Consider the following 22,089-nt stretch of genomic DNA (forward strand, 5'->3'; position numbering starts at 1 on the left):
GTTTATCACATTAATCGATTTATAGATATTGAACCATCCTTGCATCCCTGGGATAAATTCCACTTGACCATAGTGTATTATCCTTTTAATGTATTGTTAAATTTGGTTTGCTAATATTTTATTGAGGATTTTTGCACCTATGTTTATCAGTGATATTGACCTATACTTTTCTTTTTTTGTGATATCTTTGTCTAGTTTGGTATTAGGGTGATGCTGGCCTCATAGAATGAGTTCAAAAGCATTCTTTCCTCTTCAATTTTTTTTTTTTTTGGAATAGTTTGGGAAGAGTTGTTAACTCTTTTTTTAAATATTTGGTAGAAGTCACCTGTGAAGCTGTCTGGTCCTACATTTTTGTTTTAGGGGAGTTTTTAAAAAATTACTGATTAAATTTCCTCACTAGTAATTAGTCTGTTCACATTTTCTATTTCTTTCTGATTCAGTCTTAGGATAATTGTATGTTTCTTGGAATTTATCCATTTCTTCTAGATTTTCCATTTTATTGGCATATAATTGTTTATAGTAATCATCATCATCTTGGCCACTTGGAATATAGACAATTGAAATAAATAAATAAAATTAGTAGTATGTTCAATAGTGATACATGCTAAAGAGGGGGGAAAAGCAGGGAAGGAGGATAGAAGGTATGCAGGGATGAAATTTTAGGTCAGATGACCAGGGAAGGGATGAGCAAGTGAAAAAACCTTGAGACAAGAGGGTATTTTTATGTTTATTTTATGGCCAATACTCTGTTTCTGGGCATATAATGGACTGAAAAATGTGAACACTCCCTTTAGAAATATCTTTAAATGCTTGATGTAATATAATACTGGATTTCTATAGCTGTGTAACAAATTACTTAATGGCTTGAAACAACAGTAAATACTCATTATCTGTCACACTTTTTAGATCAAGAATTTGGAAGCAGCCTAGGTGGGATCAGCTTCCAAGGTGGCTCCCTCACATGGTCGGACAGTGGATGCTGTTTGTTGGTGGGAAGCCTCAGTTCATCCCCATGAGGTCTCTCTACAGTCTGACTGAAAGTCTCTGCAAAATTACACTGGTTTCCCCTAGAGCAACCAATCCATGAGAGAGGCCAGGATGGAAGCTGCAATGTTTTTATGACTTATCTTTGGAAGACACACATTGTAATTTCCACATTATCCTAAAAGGAGCATGGGTCAATCATGATTCAAAGTAGGAGGGAACTATACGAAGAAGCAAAGATCATTGAAGGTCATCTTGGAAACTGGATACAGCACCACTGCATATACACAAGGGTACACTCAAGAAATAAGGAAAAGCAGGCAGAAGAAGCTAAAAACCCTAGTGCTCAGAAACACTGAATTAACAGTTACCCCTAAGGGGTTTGTCAGTCTCCATCTTCCTGGGTCTGAGGCATAATCTTCTAAGCACAGCAGTTATTAATAACTAAGTCTTAGACCCAGAAAAATGGGAATTTGTAAAGAAAAACTAATCGTGTAACTGGAGCCCTGAAAGTGGTACACCCTTAGCAAAAGGGGGACTAGAAAATCTGCCTGCCAAGAAAGGAAAATAATGTGTCATCTCAATTGGCCTGAGTTCTGGTGGAAAAAAAACTCTTAAGAATTTGTAACCGTTGGACCCTCCCTGGCTTCAGGCTTGGGTTTACACTTCTTGGAACCAAAAGTCCTAAATGAAAAAAATTCACAGAAGGTGGTCCTGAGTTGATAGCCTTGAAGTGTCTGATATAATCAATTATAAATCCTCTCTGGAGAAAGAAATCTTCAAACCATGGCTTTCATGCTTATCATGTAGTATATGCTTAATGAATATGAGTATATATTACAAAATTATACAGCACACAAGGGAAAAAAGAATTAGGAAAGAGAGTTGAAAGAATCACTAAACTACAGAATTAAACACCCAGGATTTCAGATTAAAGGATTATGAAAATAAAAGTCTAATTAAATAGTAAAATAAATTGTAAACACACAGAAACAATCAGTCAGATCTGAAAATCAGAACAATAACAACCACAAACTAGGAATAAATAATATCATGATCAAAATTACAGTCTTGTTGGGACTTCCTACTTGTAGCATGTCAGGATGAGGAGTTAAAAAATCCTCTCTCTAAAAAGCAACCATAAAGCTAGACAAAACAACATATGATTATTTCAATAGATACAGAAAAAATATTTGGTAAAATCAATACCATTTATGATTAAAAAAAATCTCAACAGATTAGAAATAGAAGGAAACTTCCTCAAGTTGGTCAAAGACATCTGTGAAAAACCTGTAGCTAACATTATATTTAATGATTAAAGACTGAATTTTTTTCCCTAAGATCAGGAACAAAGCAAGGATACCCACTATTATTACTTCTATTCAACATTTCATTGGAGATTCTAGCAAGAAATAAAAGGCATCCGGTTTGAAAAGAAAGAAGTAAAATTGTACTTATTCAGATGACATGATCCTGTGTTCAGAAAACTCAAGGATTTCATTAGAATAAACTAGTTCAGAAAGGCTGAACACAAGATCAATATTAAAAATCAATTTTATTTCTATATACTACCAACAATCTGACAATAAAATTAAGAAAACAATTTCACTCACAATTTCATTAAAAAAGAATAAATACAACAAAAGAAGTACAAGATAGGCACAAGAAAAACTGTAAAACTTGGCTGAAAAAAATCTACATAATATCTAAATAGATGGAAAGACATTTGATGTTTATAGATTGAAAGACTCAATATTAAGATTCCCTCCCAATGATCCCTAGGAGAAGAATTACAAAAACTGATAAACAGATCCTAAAATACACATGGAAAAGCAAAAGACCAGAATAGCTAGAACAATTTTGAAAAAGAAGAAAAAAGTTGGACAACTTAGTATTCCTGATTTCAAAAGGTAGTATAAAATTATAGGAATCAAGACAACATAGGTCTGGCATAAGAATAAGGCCTATAGACCAATGAAACATAATTAAGAGTCCTAAAATAAACCTTTCCATTTATGGTGAATTGATTTTCAACAATAGTCCCAAAGCAATTCCTTGGGGAGAAAGGATAGGTCTTTCAAAAAATAATGCTGGGTCAATTGAATATCTACATGCAAAGAGAGGAATTTACATCTTTATCTCACACTATACACAAACATTAATTTAAATCTATTATAGACCTAAGTGTAAAAGCTAAAATTCTCAATTTTTGCCCTATGGGTGTTGTTTGTTTATTTTCTATGAATTTGGCACATATCTATCCTTAAACTCTCCCAGAAGTATAAATCTCTCAATGCTTCAAACACATCAGGTACACTGTCAATTTCAGAGTTCTGGAAATTCTGCTGGAGCCTTCTGCTCTGCGCCAGTGTGGTCTGATTCATTTCCAAGCCAGAGTCATCACCTGTGGGTCTCCATCCAACTCTTGGTGTGGGGGGCTCTCCCTTTGTCTCTCCCATGTCTGAGACACTGATTCATGGCTCCACAATTATCCTCTTTCTTGCTTTATTCCTTCCAGAATACTTTTGAGAAAGGATGCATAGGTGATAAGTTTCTGAGATTTTGCAAGTCTGGAAATTCTTATTGGTCGCCTCATCCTTAATTGGTCATTTGGCTGGGTCTAAATTTTTTAGGTTGGAAATAACTTTCCTTAAGAAATTCAATGGCTTTGCTCTAATGACTTCAGGCTGCCAGTGAGCAATTAGGAAGTTTGAGCCAACCCAATTCTCACTTTTTTTTATACAATTTTTCCCTTCTTTGGCAATTTTCAGATTTTCTCATCCCATGTTTTAGTGATTTCATGATGATGATCTTTGGTATAATTTTATTCTCATCCTGGGCCCAGTGAATACATTTCTACAGTTCTGGGAGATTTTCTTGAATTATTTGATTGTTACCCCCTACCTCCCTTGTCAAATTACTCTGCTTTCTTTTTCTGGAACTTCTGCTATTTGAATAGAAGCTTCTTTACTGTTTGGTGTTATTAAAATAGCTATTTTGCATCTTATTTTCATCTCTTTTTCTTTTTTTTTTTCTTTGCTGTCTTGTGTGTTTTTTCCAACATTTTTCTTCTAAGCCATCTTTTTCATTTATGATATTTTATTTTTAATCTCTCAGATTCCTTTTATTATCTGTATCTTTCTTATGGCATCCTGCCAGTATTTCACAGATGCTATATTACTTCATAGCTCTCTGAGAATGTTAGTGATAGATTTTTTTTGTTATTTGTTTCCTCAGAATAGTTTCCATTTCCTCAAGTTGCATTTTTTGATGATTTGTTTTCTTTTTCTTCCCCCCCCCCCACTTTCATTCAGAACAGTAGAGGATTTCCTCTAACACCTTGTGATCTTTCGCAGTCACTCATACTGAAACTTGGGAAATTGAATGGGAAGTTCTAGGGTCTAGTGAGACATGTAAGCTGTTGGGTGATCTGACTTGGCAATTTTATTGGGAAGTATCCAACGTCAACATCTTTAGGCTGACTAAATTCTCTGGTGAATGATCTTCTGTCTGTCTGTTGAGTTTAAGTCAGCTCTCAGGGTTCTAGAAGCTAGTGGAGAAAGAACTGTAATCTGACATTCTGTACTTCTCTTAGTTCCCTTCTACCCTTCCGGGACTCTTGCCCTCAGTGCTGTCTGGATCCCCTCCATTCCTTCCCCAATTAAAGTTGCTCTGTTATCCTTGCTGGAGAATAAACTAAGTTTAGGGCTGGAACAGATGAGGGTCATTGGCCCAGATGAATGGAATAGAGGGGATTTGGTTACCTGCTTCCTAAGTTTCCAAAAAATCTTCCTATTTTCACTGTCCTTCCCACCCCCACCACCTTTACTTGCAAGGGTATAAGGAATCCACAGTGCTTGGTCATTTGGAGATTCTGGGATTTAAATCCCCTTTCCCCTGGACTTTCTCTATTGCCGGGTAAGGATTTAGTTTCCTCAGATTTGCTAAATTGGTTACCATTGATCCATATCCTTTATGGTTTCCCTAAATCTGCTGCTCTTTTCTCCCTTTGCATTCTCTTTTTCTTTGTGGGTTTAGGGCTTCAAAAAATCATGGTAATGCATTTCAGGTCAGGGAGGCCAGGCAAATCACGTGTTGAGTTGACCATTTTTACTTAGAAGTATGTTATATCATTCATCTTTTTATGCCAGAAAATTTTCGTAATTTAAATTAATTAAAAAATTTTGTGCTCTGGTGGTTGATTACAGGTAAGGGTATTTATTCCAAGAATGACAGACCCAGTATTGTCAGCAGAGCCCTATGGAACCCCTTTCTCTATCACACAGGTAAATTACATTTCTCCTGATCTCAAAGAAAATTGCTATCCCTTTCTTGCTAAATGTAAATTAAAAAGTACTTCTTGGAATTCTTTATTGCTACACATTTTACTCTTTTTTTTTTCCGCATAGAGATTGAATAATATTTTAGTAAATTGGGAATTCAGGAGCAAGCAAAGATAACCCCCAAAATTCACATTGTAAATTTCCAGAATGAATGACTAGTTCAGAATGATTTCATAGGCCCATAGATTTGTATTTTCCTACAAATGAATAGCCATCTCAGAAACATTCAGGAACTAGATCTTTCCATTAGGTCAAAGGGCAACATGATGCAGCTCAGAGAAAGCGAGTGCTTTGTGAGCAATGTCAAAGCCTCAGGGGGCGTCTGCCCGCCTCAGTGGGGCTTTATTCATCCAAGTCAGACTCAGGGGTCCCAAGCAGTCACCTCAAGAGACAAGGGAATGAAAGCTCTGTCTCTAAGTTCAGTGTGCTCCTTGATTTCCAAGAGTAAGCGCCTGTAACCCCACGTGCATGCTCACCTGCCAGAGCTGGTGGAAATTTGCACTGAGGGTGAAAGCTGCTGGTTTGGTTAGTCTGCTGGAAAATGATGTCAAACCCAGCCCATCCGGGGAGGTTGGGTGGGGCCCCGTCACACCATTTCTTTCCCTTTGCCTTTGATGTTATTTGCCCTGGAGAGCTTCACCTCTGTATTTACAGTTAAAAGGAGACCACCTCTCTTGTAACCATGTTATTGGAGTCAGCCGAGGTCAGCAGGACTCTTTGCATGCTTTTAATTATAGGGTTTTTAAACGTTTTCCTCTGCTTTCCTATATTTCACTTTCAGTCACTTCTGCTGAACTTTTCTCCCTTTCCACTCGACTTCTCCAACGTCATCTAATTTCATGAGGAATCCTGCCTTACATTAATGACCAACGGAATGGAAACAATAACTTCCGGAATTTTTACGTATCAATGTGAATTAAATGGATAAGAAGGGATCAATTTCCATTTCTTGAACTAGAACATATTTTTGTTGTGCAAGGTTGGCGCGGTGTGGGAGGTAAACAAAAACTAGGTGGCCTAACTTTCCATAGTTTTGTTCTAGAGAAAAATTATTTCTAAGTGAAGAACAGTTTTGCCTTTAGACTTGTTTATTTATTTTATTTATTATGGACTTAAATATCACTTCCTAGTGCCAGACTTTAAGGACTTTATAAGTATGAACTCATTTAATCCTAATGATCCTATGAGATAACTATTAATTTTACCCACATTTTATAAGGGATAAAAAATGAGGCACAGAGAGGTTAATTAACTTCCTTAAGGTTGCACAGCTGGCAAGTGGCAGGGCTGAGATTCAGCTCCAGGTAGTCCCCTGCTCCAAAGTCCATGCTCTTCTTTTTCTAAAAAATTGAACCCATACTTTGTTACTTACAGGTGTAATCTGCCTGTAGAAATTAAACAAGGTAGGAAGAAAGGAAGGGAGAGAAAGAGATAAAAGATGAGGAGAAGGAAGATGGACAGAGTAAGAAAGAATCATAAATGACAATAATTAGTCATTTTCATCACTATCATCACAAGCTGGGTTTCTTTAATTCAGTACCATACATTTGAAGTACATGCCATTTGAAAATGCTTCCAATGTAATCTTCTAAATCCTGGAAAGCCAAGTGTGCCTGTACTTGAAAGCACTGACATAGTGAATTAAAATTTGCATTTGCTTTAAAGCAACCACTTCAATTTGCTGAGTAGACTAGGATTGTAGGGGAATAAAGAGATTATTTCATCATATTTTTCAGGGTATTCAGAAGCTTCTAAACCTGGCTAAAGGAAATATGCACATCAGATAAAAGTTTTCCATTTCTACTGTGTTCCTAAAAATTGTATTCTGTTTTCAAATGTAGACTCGGTAAATGAGTTTTAACTCTTGCAAAAGTGGATTAAACAGATATTAGAGAGATGTTATGTCTTCTAGGCAAATACAGCTATCCCACAACATGTAGACATTCCTAAACATGTGGTTATAAAATATATGATGAAATTGGAGATGTATTTTAACTGTGTGGCAGATGCAGAGGACATAAGACTTTGGAAGTGATGCTGGAACAGTGGGACTTAAAGAGTGATTGTGTATTAAGCGATTTGAGTAAATATAAGACAGGAGGAGACAAAAATATTTACATTACACGGCTAATGAGTCAAAATGTCATACCTAAACATTCATTTGGTTGGCTGAATTTGCTTCCTAATGAATTAATTTGATTAGTTTAAACAGCTCTGCTTTGGGGTATCACACACCGGAATGCACTGGCATTTCATCCTCATGATATTCTAGCCCTGCTCGGCACTTCTCTGTTTGTTTCTTTAAGAGCCTGGACACGTTATTTCTTTATGGTGGTTGAAACTTTGTGTCTTGGCTCCACTAAGAGTATCTTGATGCAGTTGTCTCATATAAATACTCTTCCCCCAAATTTTTGCTTTGTTTTAGTTACTCTCCATGTTCAGATAATTCTTACCACATGGAGCAAAACATTGCAACACTATTTACTCAGGAGAATGGAGGCCCTTATTTTGTTCTTTCTTTTGATGGAGCTCAAAATTAGAAAGTGACAATATTTCAAAAATGGTTTTATATTAAAGAAAAATGTATTTTGTATCCACTCCAAAAGAGGAAAAAAAGTTGTCAGGTTTTTGACTATCAGTAATTTGATTCTTCTTCTAATGCTTCCTGAGTTACTTAAATCATTAAAATACAAGCTCCATGAGGGGACAGATTTTTTTTTTTCAATCAGTCTTGTTCAGCAATATATCTCCAGCATCTAAAAGTATAGGCACACAATCACTTCTCAAAAGTATTTGTGAATAAATGAATAAAATAATCTCTTAGAATGCAATCTAAATGAAAAACTCACATATTTCAAATAAAAAATATTTAAAATAATGAATCCCAACAAATTAATGAAGTATTCTTTTATAGGATTGTGTAGCCATGATGATTTCTTAGAAAGGTTTTGCTTCACAGGACATGTGAAATTTTTTTTTTTTAATGTTTGTTTGTTTAGATGTTCTCAAGAACATCAGCTGCTCTGATAATTTTTAATCATTGGTAAAAATACAGATGCTTGTAAATTCTGGTAGCTATTCACAAAAGGCTGAATAAGGCAAACAAAGTTCTCCGTTAGAGAATGTATTCTATGAACACTTCTTTCTATTAAATATTTGAGTAGCATTTCTTAATTTTAAAATGTTCTTTCTATAAAAACCACAATTTTCTTAAACTTTCTGATTTTCAAGTTCTGGTGCTCGACACCTAAAGTTTCTCCTAAAGTTGGAGGCCCTTTCTTCTAAACAAAACTGCATAGAAGATTCCTCACGAATCTGTCTTCATATCTCATATATCCCTTACATTTTTATTTTAATCTGTAACTTCCTGTTTCAAACGGAATCTTAGATACCTCTAACCCTACTGTCATCTCTCTGCACCACCTGTCTTTCCTCTCATCAATTTCCCTGTTAATTGGGCAGAACTGTCTTGGATAATCTAATTAAGTTTCTGTTTTCTTTTGAAACATCTCAAGCTTCTGATCTCCGGGTTTAGAAGCTCTGTTGTGAAATACCACAAACTAGCCGCTGGCCGTAATCGATGGAGTTACCTTGAGATAGAGGATCCAATGGAGATAGAGACAATGTGGACTGAGGCCTTGTGATTGACATTGGCAGGACTCTGGTATGTCCGTGACTCTTGTCCTTTTTATCTTTACACACCTCTCACTCTTCTGACTCATTTAGTGGGATTCAGTTTGTTGCTTTTTCTAGTTCTTTTTTTTTCATTCTTGGCCACCAAAGAATTATACAGCATTCACATTACCTTAGACACAATTTTCAGGTAATTTCCTCATATAAAATGGCTTAATTGCTTCATTAGGTAATTCAGAATTGAAAATAAACATGTTTTAAGAAATGACTACCCTATAGTTCACCAGTTTGCCTAACTTTGCCACCCCCAACGTACGTTTTATCATGTGGTGTTTGCTCTTGATCACAGTGAATCAAAGAATTAAAATTAATGCTCTTCACTTGGTAGTACTTATATTTCCTTGGGAAACATATTAAATATATTGATACAGGAATTTCTGAAAAATTGAATGAAAACATCACTTTTAAAGAGAAAGGAAGGACAGAACAAGAGATGGTCTTTTCTGTCTCATACCTGGCTTCCTCTTCATGCGGAGCAGGTCAAACTGATCCCACAGGTCAGGTCATTCCCTTTCCTGGAATATTTAGGTTTACTAACTATTTACCTGGATAAACCTACCTCACAAAGGTAGATTTGTAAAAATATTTTCAAATCAAAACATTGGTTATGCTAGTCAAAAAAGCGTTTTAACAATATTGGAGATACAGAAATGATACTTTAATTTCTCCAGCTTATATCCCAAATCACGATTTTTAAAATTCCCTTAGATTTTTTTCTGACTTAACGATCCTGCAGTATAAATAGCAATAATATAACATTATTTGCCAGTTTTTTTTTTTAAAGAAAGTAAGTTTTCTTTTTAAAATTAGATTTGCAAACTATTTTGTACCCACTAACTGGTTAATGCTTGTAGTCATGGTCTGAATTACCTAAATGCCTTCACTCTCTAATGTCCCTAGAAGTCAAAAAATAAACCTACAATTTGAAAAAAATGTGATCATGGCAATTTTCTCTATAACTTTTTGCTGCTGTGAATTCTAAGCACTGATTATAGACTCGAGAAAGAGAGCTAGGTTACTCTTTTTTTTTTCGAAGTTCTTCCTTACAAGACACCAACTCTCATTTTATATTGCTTTGAAGCTTAAATTTTCAGCATGTTTAGTTCTCCTTTTCCTAACATCTGAAAAGAGGAGAAAAATAGATTGAATAATTGCTATTCTGTCTGAAAAGAATAATTGTTTCTTTAAGTTGTGTGTATATGTATGGAGAGAGAGGAGAGAGAATAAAAGAGAAATACAATGAAAAAAAGATGATTCACTTTCTTCAATTTCACTCAAACTCACTTTCCCTTTTCACCCTCTCCATAACTTTCTAGCATTAATTTTTTATGCATATTTTATATATTCCATTGGCATATAATCAGTGTATAGCCACTCTTCTAGGAACTCAGTAACTACATACAGTTTTAGAAACTTGTGTCAAGAAAAGCTCCAAGATAAACAAGTTTCTACTGTATAGCACAGGGAACTATATTCAATATCTTGTGGTAACCTATAATGAAAAAGAATATGAAAACAAATACATATATGTATATGTATGACTGACTGAACTATTATGCTATATACCAGAAATTGACACATTATAAACTGACTATACTTCAGTTTAAAAAAAAGCAAAGTAAACAAAAACAACAAAATAAGAAAAGCTCCAAACATTTGTAGCAAATTGGTTTTCCCTGGGTTTTTGTTTATTTTATTTATATTCAATGGAAATACTACCAATAGAGTTGTTTGATAAGAGATGTGGAAAAGTTTCTAAGATGTGTAACAGTTTATGGTTATTAATACATATTTAATATTACAAGAAATGTCTCCCTCTACAGTATAGAGAAGATCTTGTTGTGTTTGCTTTTATATAAATCAAAAAGCATTTTTTCCACTCAGTTTCCCACAAATAAGGAGAAAACACCACTGACTTCATAAAGTTACTGTAAGGATTAAATTGGACACTTCATATAACATTGCCTACAGCACTTAATAAATGTATTAGTATTATTGTGATGATCATTATCATTATTAATGATTTTACTCCTAAGGCTGACAATACCTGGCTCTGTCCATATTCTCATCTTAACAGTTATTCTTTATTCTTTTGATGTCTCAAGCTCACTGTTGGAATTACTTTTACCAAATAATAACTTCCATAATCACATTGGAAGAAGAAGAGTAGAGAGGGAAGAAGGCATTATGAATACAGTGAAATTCTCCTCAAGCATAGGACTCCCTAGAAGTTACCCTCTGGTCATGCTCCTATGTTCTCATTATCATCAATAGTTTACTCCTAAGGCTAATTTTGTAATGGCCCGAGGTTTTTATAGACTTTGTTTGGGCAAACTCTGCTGTTAGTGAGGTGACAGCAATTATCTGGCCAATTATAGCAGTGATCATCAACCTGATTATTTGGTTTAAAATGTACACACTTCTGTAAATTATCTTAAAAAAATAAAAAAGAGATGCCTTTTGAAGACCAAATTGCATTTAATAAGGCTAAATCAATTAATCTTTCATTTCTAAGTTGATTAATCTTAAATTTCTTTATTGTCTAATTTAGATCTCTAAATGGGGAAAGTTCCAAAAATTTGAGACTCAGAAATGAAAGGAAATAAAATCCTGCAGCATAGGAAATAAACACACATATTTCTCTTTTTTATCCAAGTATTGTTTAGAAGCTTCAAAACCTTGTTTAACACTCATTCCCAGACTATGTCTTATAGTTTTTTTTACCAGTTTCCATATGGAAAGGTAATTGCTAAGTATTCCAGTTTTTTGTTTAACAGGACCTCTTTTCATCATCTATTTACTTAGTAACAACTATAGTGACTTCCATTGTTTTTGAATAATTACATTTTTATATTTAGATTTCTAGTCTTTATGTTTTTTCGTTATAGTACAGATTTCTTTAAATTTTTCCAAAACCACATATGGAATTTTGGAACCAAGTAGTATTGAATCATCTCATCATCCTCAGTGTGGAGCTAAATGCATATTCAGTTTGGAATAGATGCTGGTTGCTCATTTCGACTAAGCACTTAGACTTTTCTTTAAATTGATGGTCACAGAAGCATAAGGACATGGAAGCACAAGTATTTAAATGCCAAATCTACTGCATATACAGAAGGGTAATATTTAGGGAGAATATTACTGTATTCACAATGCCTTCTTTCTCTCTACTCTTTCTCTCAATATGCCTATAGAAGTTAAAACTTGAAATGCCAAGTTCACCAATGCCAATGGTGAACATGAGACATCCAAAAGATACCTGTAAAGAGGAGGATGTGAAAAAGAGCCAAACATTGTTGTTCATTGTGTCAGGCGACCACCCTTCCTGCTTGTATCTATTTAAAAATTATAACCTTGAACAGTTCACTTCTCTCTAGGACTTAACTTGCTTCACCTGCAAGATGAGAGTATGGACTGGAGGGTCCCTAAATTTCCCTCCAAGGCTGACCTTCCTAGGACTAACTCAGAATGTTTTCTCATCCCTCATTTCCTGTAATCACTGACCACTTCAGTTGCTTCATTTCCATAGAAATGAAATTTACTGAAATGTGAGGACATGGTTATTTTTCTTAATCTAAAGATCACTCTGATGAAGAGCACAGTTCTGGGCTCTATTCCTCTCAGCAATACCCAGATCACTTTTACACATGGCTTTACAATTATATAGGCTGGGTATTGGTATAAATCCATTTCTTCCCTACCACGTTATTGATACACAGCATGGTTACCTGTAAAGGGAAATTCTAACAATGGTCAATAGTGGTAAAAAAAAAAAAAAAAGAGTATTATTATTTTTTTCTTCTAGGAGTATTTTTTAGTACTTTTTTTAGTTGAAACAGTTTTACTTCAGTGCACAGTTTATAGATAATACCAGCATGCAGGTTTTACACAGAGGCAGTGGTTTCCTTATTGTTAGCTTCATATGGAAGAGCCTAAAAGTGATTTTCCATACTAACTGGCACTTATATTCAAAGTAACCTCAAGAACTCAGTTAAACTCATTTTTGTTTATTGATAATTAAAGTAAAAGCACTGCGGCCCCTCCTTCATCCACACCCTTGTCAGCATTAGTATCATCCATTATTAAAATAAGAAATTTAATGTTGGGCTAATAATGGTGGATCATGGCATCTTGCTCCTATGAAAAATATCAGCTCAGCTGAAAGTTTCATGATGATGACCTAGTGGCTTTAAAAATTATTATTCTTTTTTTTTTTTTTATTGGATATGAGGTGAGAGCTAGGGAAAGTATGTAGGTTAAAAAAAAAAAAAAGAAAGAAAGAAACCAAAGTTCTATTTTTGGCTTTTCTGCCACTGACTCACAGTATTAACTTGAACCAGTGACCAACTTTCGTCTGTTAACTAAGCCTATCCACACAAGAGGCTTAGTTAATAGACAAAAATGAGAAAATGCTTCAGTTTCCCTATTTTAATGCTGGAAAACTGCTGAGCTCACTTATATAAATATTTTTCTTTGAGCTCCCTAGAAGACAGGAACTTTGTAAACATTTAGTTTTATTGTTGCACCTTAGGTACAAGTAGACAGAAAATTATGATACTCCTATATTTAAGTAAGAAATAACCCATTTCGGACAATCCTAGTTCATACCAAGGACTTTGCATTGGTTTGCTACAATTTCTTGGGCTTTCTTTTTTCCATCCTCCTCCCCCCTTGCCGTTGACAAATTTGGAAATATAAATAAACCTTCCATAGCAGCGACGGTTCCAAGGTAAGGCAGCCCAGCATGGGCTACAGTCACGCTGGCTGATGGCAAGCTGTGTATCAGAATGGGTGAGGATTCAAAATAAACATTACATTTAAAACTCCTGATTGAAAAGTGTGAGAAAATGATTCATGTTAAGAATGACTAATTTGGTTGAATGTTCTGAACTGAAGTAAGACCTCACTGAATCTCTAGTTTTGTCCATTCTGTTTCTTTTTTAGATGTATGTGTAGAGAAGAAACCTAAAAATTGGGATGGTAACTGACATGTTGAGAGTCACTCTGTTATTTCCGGTGGAGTTTTACAAAATTAATTCACCTGTCTCTTTGCAAGTCCTAGTTCAACAGACACATCCTTCAAGGTTTTAATGGCACTAGGTTCTGGAATGATGTCCTTGGAATGCATACAAGGGTTATTTTTGGATGGTGGAATTTCAGGTGATTTTTTTTTTTTTTTAGTTTACTTTCTGATTCATATTTTTCTGCACTTCCTGACCTTTTTCTTTAAATAAGGAGCAAGTATCACTTTTTTTTTTACAAAACAATAGTTAAAAAGATAAATTTGAAAACCCCTTGCCACTGATTTCATTCTCCTCTTGGCCATATATCCTGAGTTTTTAAATGGGCATATGCTTTCTTCCTGCTTTATTTACAGATTTAAGACAAATGGTTGTACAGTAATTAATTTCCATATTGGGAAACGGAGACCTTTACGCAGTTGAGTGGGGAGATGGTTTCGATGTAAGGAACTCAGGCAGCTTGTGAAGCACACTTAGATAAAATTGTCTCTTTTGTCTTCATTTGCTGGGGTAATTCAAGCGAAGGCAGAATGAGTCTCTTGAGGGTGAATTATGCTAATGATGTTCTGTTTGTTGACCTAATCTCAAGGCAATCATATTAGTTTTAATAGTTTGAGCACTCAGGGGTTTTTGATGCAATGCCAGTTAGAGACAAGCAAAAGGCAATAATGTCACACTCAACAATCTTACTTAATTAAAGAATGAAAACCATTTAAGACTTTCTCTTTTGTGTATTCATGTGTGGTCTTCTTTTCTATTTTTGCTTCAATACCAGGGCAGAGCAGAACATTCAGTTACACCTGAGGGCCAAGTTTTCCCTCCACAGTTCAACTTTGTTAACAGGATTCTACCAGGAGGATCCGGAAATTCATCTATTCATTCTTGCTACAAATATTTATTAAGAATCTGTTACATGCTGGTCCATATTCTAGGCAATGAGGTAAGAACAAGGAATCAGAAGCTGTTCTTGACCTAAAGAGGCTACTGGAGGAAACGAGCATATAGCAGACACTGAAATGTTAGGGATGTCATCGTGAGATCTGATGACAGAACATTCTATGGGCATCAGTACCGCTGTGGAGGGGTCAGTGCAATCTGACTGAAGTATGGGAGTGAGATGGCAGGGAGAAAGGGCAAAAGTGGCAGAGTGCGAGCAACCTGAAAAGGCACAGTGATGGGAAACCGCAGGGCTCTCTTTTGAGGATTCCAGAGGCAGTTTTCATGTGTCCAGTGGGAAATGGGTGAGTGACATGAGAGCGATGGAAGGTAAAGCTAGAACAGTAAACAGGGGTCAGATTCTAGATGTGAATTTGGGGTTTATTTAATGAACTCCAGGAAGCAGCTGGAATCAGGCTCATTTATGCTAGGAATAAAAGTAGGGTCACAAAACAGGAAGTTTGTCTTTGATCAGTCTGGAGTGCTTTAACTTCCCTGAAATCCCTGTGCAATGTGGGGAGTGTGCTTCACATGGTGCTGAGACCCACAGCTTTTGGCCTCTGTGTCCACCATTTTGTTCCTCTTTATAGTCCTCTTGTCTTCATGGCTCAAGCAACAGCAGGAGCCATGCTCCTGCACTTGTAGAAACTCAGTTCTGAGGTTGCAGCTCTCAGCTGGTTCCGGTTGATGCCGCTGCCCTTGACTTCTGCCCCCGGGGGCCCGTGGCTGCGGGAGTTCATACTCTCAATGCCTCAGTTCTTTTAAAGCTTCACAGGCTCTTTTATTTCTTGCCTTGTCCCAGGGTTTCAATGTCACTCTTTTCTGATGCTGGTCTACTGTCGTTGGCTAAACCTGTAGACCTCGGTCCCCTCTCTCCTTGGGATGAGTCCCTTCTCAGGCAACTCCCTGGTAATGAGGTCCACTGTAAGATTGCCTTCCAAACAGTCAAATATGCCTGGCTTTTGGGAGAGCACAGTTTTGATGCATACTGGTAACTTTGGAAAAGTTATGGGAAAAGAAAAGGGAAGAGAAAACAGGGGCAAGGAAAAACAGGCTGGAACATGACTTGAAGAGAGAATAAATAATAAGCAGCTTGTGTGGAGCTTCCAAATCGAGTAAATAGTACAGATTAGTAGTATTCTTCTTACCAGTATTTTTTCATCTGCTATGCTCTCTTATTTTTCTATTTTGTATTATTTGTATCTTGTAAGCCACCTTAGAACTTTGTTTTTGTTGAAACATGGTGGAATATAAATAAATAAGTAAATAAAGCAGGTAATTTGCAGTTGCCACATTCTGAAGGCAGAAGTGATGTGGTCAAAGGTAGAGGCAAAAGCACTTTTTGATAAACATGACTATGGCCAGAACTTGAAATAACAGGAAAAGAGAATTTCAAATTAAAATCTAACTCCCCAAAGATGCTTCGACCCTGACCTACTCTGTTGATGGCAGAGTAGCTTGGCAGAATTTATCCCTTCAAAACCAGACCAAACAAAAACTAGGCGGAAGGAGGCAAGCATGGGGCGCTGACTCCTGCGGTCAGGGTCAGGAAACTGACCTCCCCAGACCTGAGGTCCCGCAAGGTGAAAGGGTGAGAGAGGTTCACTGAAGGAGGAGAACCGAGTCCCTCGCGGGGTAGGGGCATCGCTGGGTACAATGGTTTCCAGAAAATCAACGGCAATGGATACTGAGATGTTCAACAGTTACGCTGGACGAGACTTCCACTTGCCCTCCAGGAAACCCAAGATTATCCCTTTTGATTACTCAGGTCCTCCCCTCCTCGTCTAGGCTAAACTTGCCCTCTCATCAATTTCTCACTCTTTTCCCTGGGATCACCACTCCCTGTTCCCCAAGACGTGGCCACACTCTCCCAGCATTATTACTCTCCATCCTCCTTTTTCCTCTGCCCCACCCCCCTTTCCTGGGCTTCTGCCTCCTCCCCCCTCTCCTTTCCAGACGCCCCTCACTTCGCTTCCCACTGAAACCAACCTCGGGGATCTAGTCGGGGACTCGTGGCGGCAGGTGGATGGGCGGGAAGGGCGGGACGCGGCTGGAGTTAGCGGGACACGGGCCGCACCGCTGGCGGGTCTCTCGGGGCGGGAGGGAGAGCGGGTCCAGCCCCTCCTGGCGGGCGGGCCGGGGGGCGGTCCCAGGCCTCCCGCTTGCGGCCGCGGCTCCGCGTGCGCCCTCAGCGCTCCAGTCGGCGGGAGCCCAGGTGCCGGCGGGTAGGACGCACCCGAGGATGTGCGGCTGGCAGCTGCTCCTGCTCTGGGGGCTGCTCCCCAGAGCGGCGGAGGGGGGCTCGGGGCAACCTTTCCCCCACCGCACCCTCCTGGACTCGGAGGGCAAGTACTGGCTGAGCTGGGGCCCGCGGGGCGGTCGGCTCGCCTTCCGCCTCGAGGTGCACACGGCCGGCTACGTGGGCTTCGGCTTCTCGCCCACCGGGGCCATGGCTGCGGCCGACATCGTCGTGGGCGGGGTGGCCCACGGGCGGCCCTACCTCCAGGTAAGCGCGTCCCCTCCCGGAGCCTCCCCTCAGGGCCCCGCCCGTCCCGACCCCGGTCAGGCAGGGCTGCGTGGCGCCCCCAGGCCAACCCGTTTCCTCTCCGGGTGAGGCTATACGCTGCCGCCCCCCGCAGCGCCACACACGGCAGCCCCAGCCAGGCACCCCCTTCGCCGTCAGCTCCTGCACCCCCAGAGCCTAAGGCGCCCGCGGCTGGGCTCCCCAGCTCGCCTCCCGGCTCCGAGGTTTCGCCCGGGGAAGCTGAGCACGGTGACCCCAGACAGCTCTCCGTCTCCGAACCCTGTCCCGTCCCCAGCGCCCCACTTAATACATCCCCCATGTACACACCTGCCACGTACCCCTACTTTTTCCCTGATGGGAAAGGAGAGGGACCCGGCTTTGGGGACCTAACGAGTCAGCGCTCAAGGTTCAAGGGACCAGAGAGCTTTAGCATCTGCTGTCTTGCTGTCTGGGGTCCGGGATCTCGGAAGTCCCCACATGGCGGCTATTCTGGAGCCTCCGGCTGGGTCAGTTACCTCGTCCGAGAAATGAATGGAAACGTCCCCAAGAATCCTTAGGAACTTTGCTATTCCCAGAGCCATTAGAAAGCCGCAAAAACTCTGGTTTCCTCAGTCCGCAGGCAAAACCCCCTATTAAGTGGCAAAACTTTTCACTTACTTTAATAGCTAACAAAATTAATTTGACAGCTGCCGATTTACTTTGAAAGAGCCCGAGTACAGACATTGTCTGTTTATAGACGTTTTGTGAATAAGAAAAAATAAAAAAGGATTGTGAGATGACTAGAAGGATTAGGTAGTTAGGTTTTCTGGACATCTTTGCTTATTTGATCTTGATCAACATTTGGACACTTCTCCACCATTTCATAACATCGTGGTGAATACACTGTTACTTATCAAAGTTCATCCCAAAATACTGCCCTTTGCCAAAAGTCTCTTGATCCAGATGCAAATTAGTTGTGTTGGCATTGTGTTAAGGCTTTGACGATATTAAAATCGAGGTACTCGGTGGATTTCGAAGAGCATTTCTTAGTCATTTTATTTTCCTCTTCTAAGTTTGATTTCCACAGCATTCTGACTGAGATGCCATTAATTTTGGACCCTAATTCTGGCATTGAGCTATTAACTCTGGCTAGATAAACAAAATGACAGCAATAAAAACTTTAAAGCCGTTCCGCTGTCTAATTTTTCATAAACGAATCCTTTCCTCCCAAGATAAGAATGCTGCAACTCCGATAAAATAAAGTTTTATGAGGATTACACTCTTTTGAAATCATTGATGTAGAAATTTTTTTCTGTTGCAGCATATCAGACATTAAATTTATAAACCAAGAATTTGAATTATTTAAATACCTATTTGAGACAAGTCTTTTGTTGTTGTTGTTGTTGGTTTGTTCAGGATGGGGAGGGTCATATGCCCCTTAACTATCCTTCCATATTTTATTGAAGGGAGCATGGAAAAGCTTACTCTGGTGATACCATAAAACAGAGCATGTATACTTGATATTGTTTTCACTGAAAGAATAGCATTTCTAGAAAGCCCATCCAATTTGATATCAAATGAAAGGCTAAGAGTAGAAATCTGTTTCAGCATGCTATAATGGGCACACCACAAGCACAGAGTTGTTAAACTGCAGCGTTTTCTTGCTGCTGGTGGTTCTTCATAAAGATCGCATACAAAATCAATTAAGTGCTCTTTAGATTGGTTTCCAGCCACAGAACATTTCTTAATTAGTAAACACTTATCACTATGAGATAAGCCTTAGAAATGGACACTACTAATATATTTAATCAGCGTGAATTAGGACTTTCAATTCTATTTTTATTTCTAAAGAAATAAAATCCTTATTTTCATAGATAAAGGATAATCATTTTCCTAGTTGACTGACATCTTTTACTATTCCATTTCCTTAGACATCCCACTCATTTTAGGACATATAGTAGACAATAAAAAATTATGCTTATCAGTTAAGTAGAAAGAAATTTTATTAAAGAACTCTTTAATAAAATGAAAGACCCCAAACGCTGAAAATAAAAAGAAATAAATCAGTTCCAGCTGGATCATCCAGTCTGGGTGATTCAATTTTCCAACACTTGAAATTGAATCTTCTCCCTGAAAAGTATAAATCTGAGATTCTTTATACAGTAACTTCATCCTTAGCAACTCTATCAAAAAGTAGAGAGCGTTCTTAAACACAGTGTATGTGATTCCATTAGTAGACATTGAATTTTGTGTAATTTACTCCCAGTGAGAACAAACTGTGCATGAAACAATCCAGCAAAAAGCACTGGCTTCTGGGACACCATATTGGATAGCATCAGGCTGTGTGACAACAATCTAAGTTGACATCCTGGTTACCTCCCCTCGTGGCTGTTTTCCATATATTTTATTTCATCCTTATTTAATTTTGAAAAATTGAACTTTAGATTTTTTTTACATTCTATTATTTTTCTCTCTTTTATTTTTCTGATGATCTTAAACTCTGGTTTTCAATATGATGTTAACACCTGGATAACTATATAAGAGTAAATCCCAACCAGCCAGGTAGAGAATTGTTGGCTAAATAGATGTCACAAACCCAAATGCCCGAAGGGGTCAGGCAGCAGATGTAGAATAGTGGCAAGGCTTGAGTGGGTCGGGCAGGATATCAAGCCGCAGAGCTGAGGGGATTGAGGAAACCAGAGTTTCTGCATGTGAATTACTGTTCCGTGGGGATGCAAATCAAGTATTGCCAGATCTTCTGTTTGTTTTTTGGAAAGTAGACCAATTTTTAGATTGCGTGTGTGTATGTAAATAAAATCTCCTGATTACTAAATAGCAGCCCCAGTTGGCATTGGTACAAAGCACCATGTAGTGCACATAGACACAGACGATTTCAGCTGAGGTATATCCCATGGGCAGCTTAATGTGGGACCAAGAGGGAAAAAGTTAAAGTTAATAAAGAATTATGAAAACCCATGAAAAGCAGAGAGGCAGTTCCCATTTCTCTTCAGGCCAGGCTTATTCTGTGCCCGGAAATGTCCAGTGTCAGAGGGAACCTCACCCCTTCTTCTGGTTATCTATCCTTGTGTAATGAACCACCCCAAAACTTAGTGGCTTAACACAGTGACAACACTTACGTTGCTCACAAAGCTGCAGCTGAGCAGGCTTAGTGGTGCTAGGTCTCTGCTCCAAGGTGAGTGGTTGGAGTCATCTGGAGGCTCTCTTCACTCGTTTGTCTGACTAGCAGTTGATGTTGGCTATTGGCTGTTGGCTGGACCTCTGCCCGTGCTGCGGTTGGAACGAGCCCTCTCCATGTAGCGGCTCGGCTTCCTCACAGCACAGTAGCTGGGTCCCAAGAGGGAACATCCCAAGGGGCCCAGGTGGGAACTGTACAACCCTTTAGAATTTAGCCTCGGTGTCATGGGCTGTGTCTCCTGCTGCAGTCCCAGCCCCACTGGATTCGAGAGGGAACACAGACTCCATTTCAACTTCACAGTATGAGGAGGTCACATGGGAATAGAATACATCAGTGTGGCCAACACAGGAAAATGGGATGTGAGAAGATGGTCGTGTCCCAGGTCTTAGGTGAGTCCCTGGGACATGCCCTGCCCAGTGAGGGTCCTTGGCTTTGTGCAGGAAACAATTCAAGAGCAAGCCATAGTTGAGTAAAAGCAGATTTATTCAGAGATGCCCACTCCATAGGCAGAATGTAGGTCATCTCAGAAGGCCAGAGAGTGACCATGAGGTGGGGGATTTTTAGTTTTTATTGGCCTGGTAACTTCATATGCTGACAAGTAGGGGAATTATTCCATCTACTTTGGGGAAGGGGCTGGGATTCCCAGGAATTGGTCCACCGCCCTCTTTTTGACCTTTTATGGTTATCCTCAGAACTGTTGTGGCACCTGTGGGAGTGCTACTTAGCATGCTAATATATTACAATGAGCGTATAATGAACTCAAGGTCTACCGAAGGTCAACTCTCCCACCGTCTTGGGCCTCAAGGTCTGTTAGGAGTTGAATCTGCCGTGTCATTCCTTTAATGGTTGTGCCCTGCCCCCTTTCCTCCTGTCTTATGACCATCTTTGGAAAATCCATGCTACAACACCCATCCTCACTGACTTGCCAGTCTCCCTTCTGCCACCACTTTGAGTACCTGTCTACATGCATCCACTCTCTCGACACTGTTGAGATTGGGAGGCAAGTGTTTACTTATTCACCGTCTTTCCTTTTTCTCTCTCTCTCTCTCTCACACACACACACACACACACACACACACACACACATCACTCACAAGGAGTTAGTGAACAGCTAGTCCCCCAATGAACACTCCGTCCACCCCCTCCCCAGAAAAGGAGTTTTAAACCTCCACAACCTCATACTTTTCAGTGGTTCCCTAATCACTAATTCAGGGTTGGACCTGATGAGACTACCTCCAGGGGGCAGTGAGACGTTTGCTTGTAGGCTTGTGGAGTGTAAAATCGGATTGTGGTTTCCTTGCTTGGACACCCTTAAAACTAGACACAGAGGTGAGGTATTGTGGAAATTTGCCCTGCTCGTTTAGTAACCCTCTGACCCTGTATAGAGATATGTCTTCAGATGGTCTATAACCA

The 22,089-nt window shown here is 38.9% G+C and overlaps 2 protein-coding genes across 5 annotated transcripts in view; both read left to right on the forward strand.

Moving 5' to 3' along the window:
- The window catches only part of STX7 (syntaxin 7), a 77,771-nt gene extending 63,541 nt beyond the window's left edge, over nt 1-14,230 (forward strand). The window contains exons 10-12 of one of the 2 annotated variants that reach the window (XM_031456343.2): nt 5,193-5,270; nt 8,843-8,991; nt 13,965-14,228. In XM_031456343.2, coding sequence (XP_031312203.1) covers nt 5,193-5,270; nt 8,843-8,971 — 207 coding nt within the window. In that variant the 3' untranslated portion in view covers nt 8,972-8,991; nt 13,965-14,228. Of the gene's footprint in view, nt 1-5,192; nt 5,271-8,842; nt 8,992-13,964 lie in introns of both variants that reach the window. The other variant, XM_031456344.2, reaches the window with a different exon arrangement.
- The window catches only part of MOXD1 (monooxygenase DBH like 1), a 112,800-nt gene that overhangs the window by 11,538 nt on the left and 79,173 nt on the right, over nt 1-22,089 (forward strand). Inside the window, exon 1 of one of the 3 annotated variants that reach the window (XM_031456341.2) lies at nt 17,171-17,483. The exons of 1 other annotated variant lie outside the window; for it this stretch is intronic. In XM_031456341.2, coding sequence (XP_031312201.1) covers nt 17,220-17,483 — 264 coding nt within the window. In that variant the 5' untranslated portion in view covers nt 17,171-17,219. Of the gene's footprint in view, nt 1-17,170; nt 17,484-22,089 lie in introns of those variants that run through there. One more of the 3 variants, XM_031456342.2, reaches the window with a different exon arrangement.

This window comes from Camelus dromedarius, chromosome 6 (assembly GCF_036321535.1).
Source record: "Camelus dromedarius isolate mCamDro1 chromosome 6, mCamDro1.pat, whole genome shotgun sequence".
Classification (NCBI taxonomy): Eukaryota; Metazoa; Chordata; class Mammalia; order Artiodactyla; family Camelidae; genus Camelus; species Camelus dromedarius.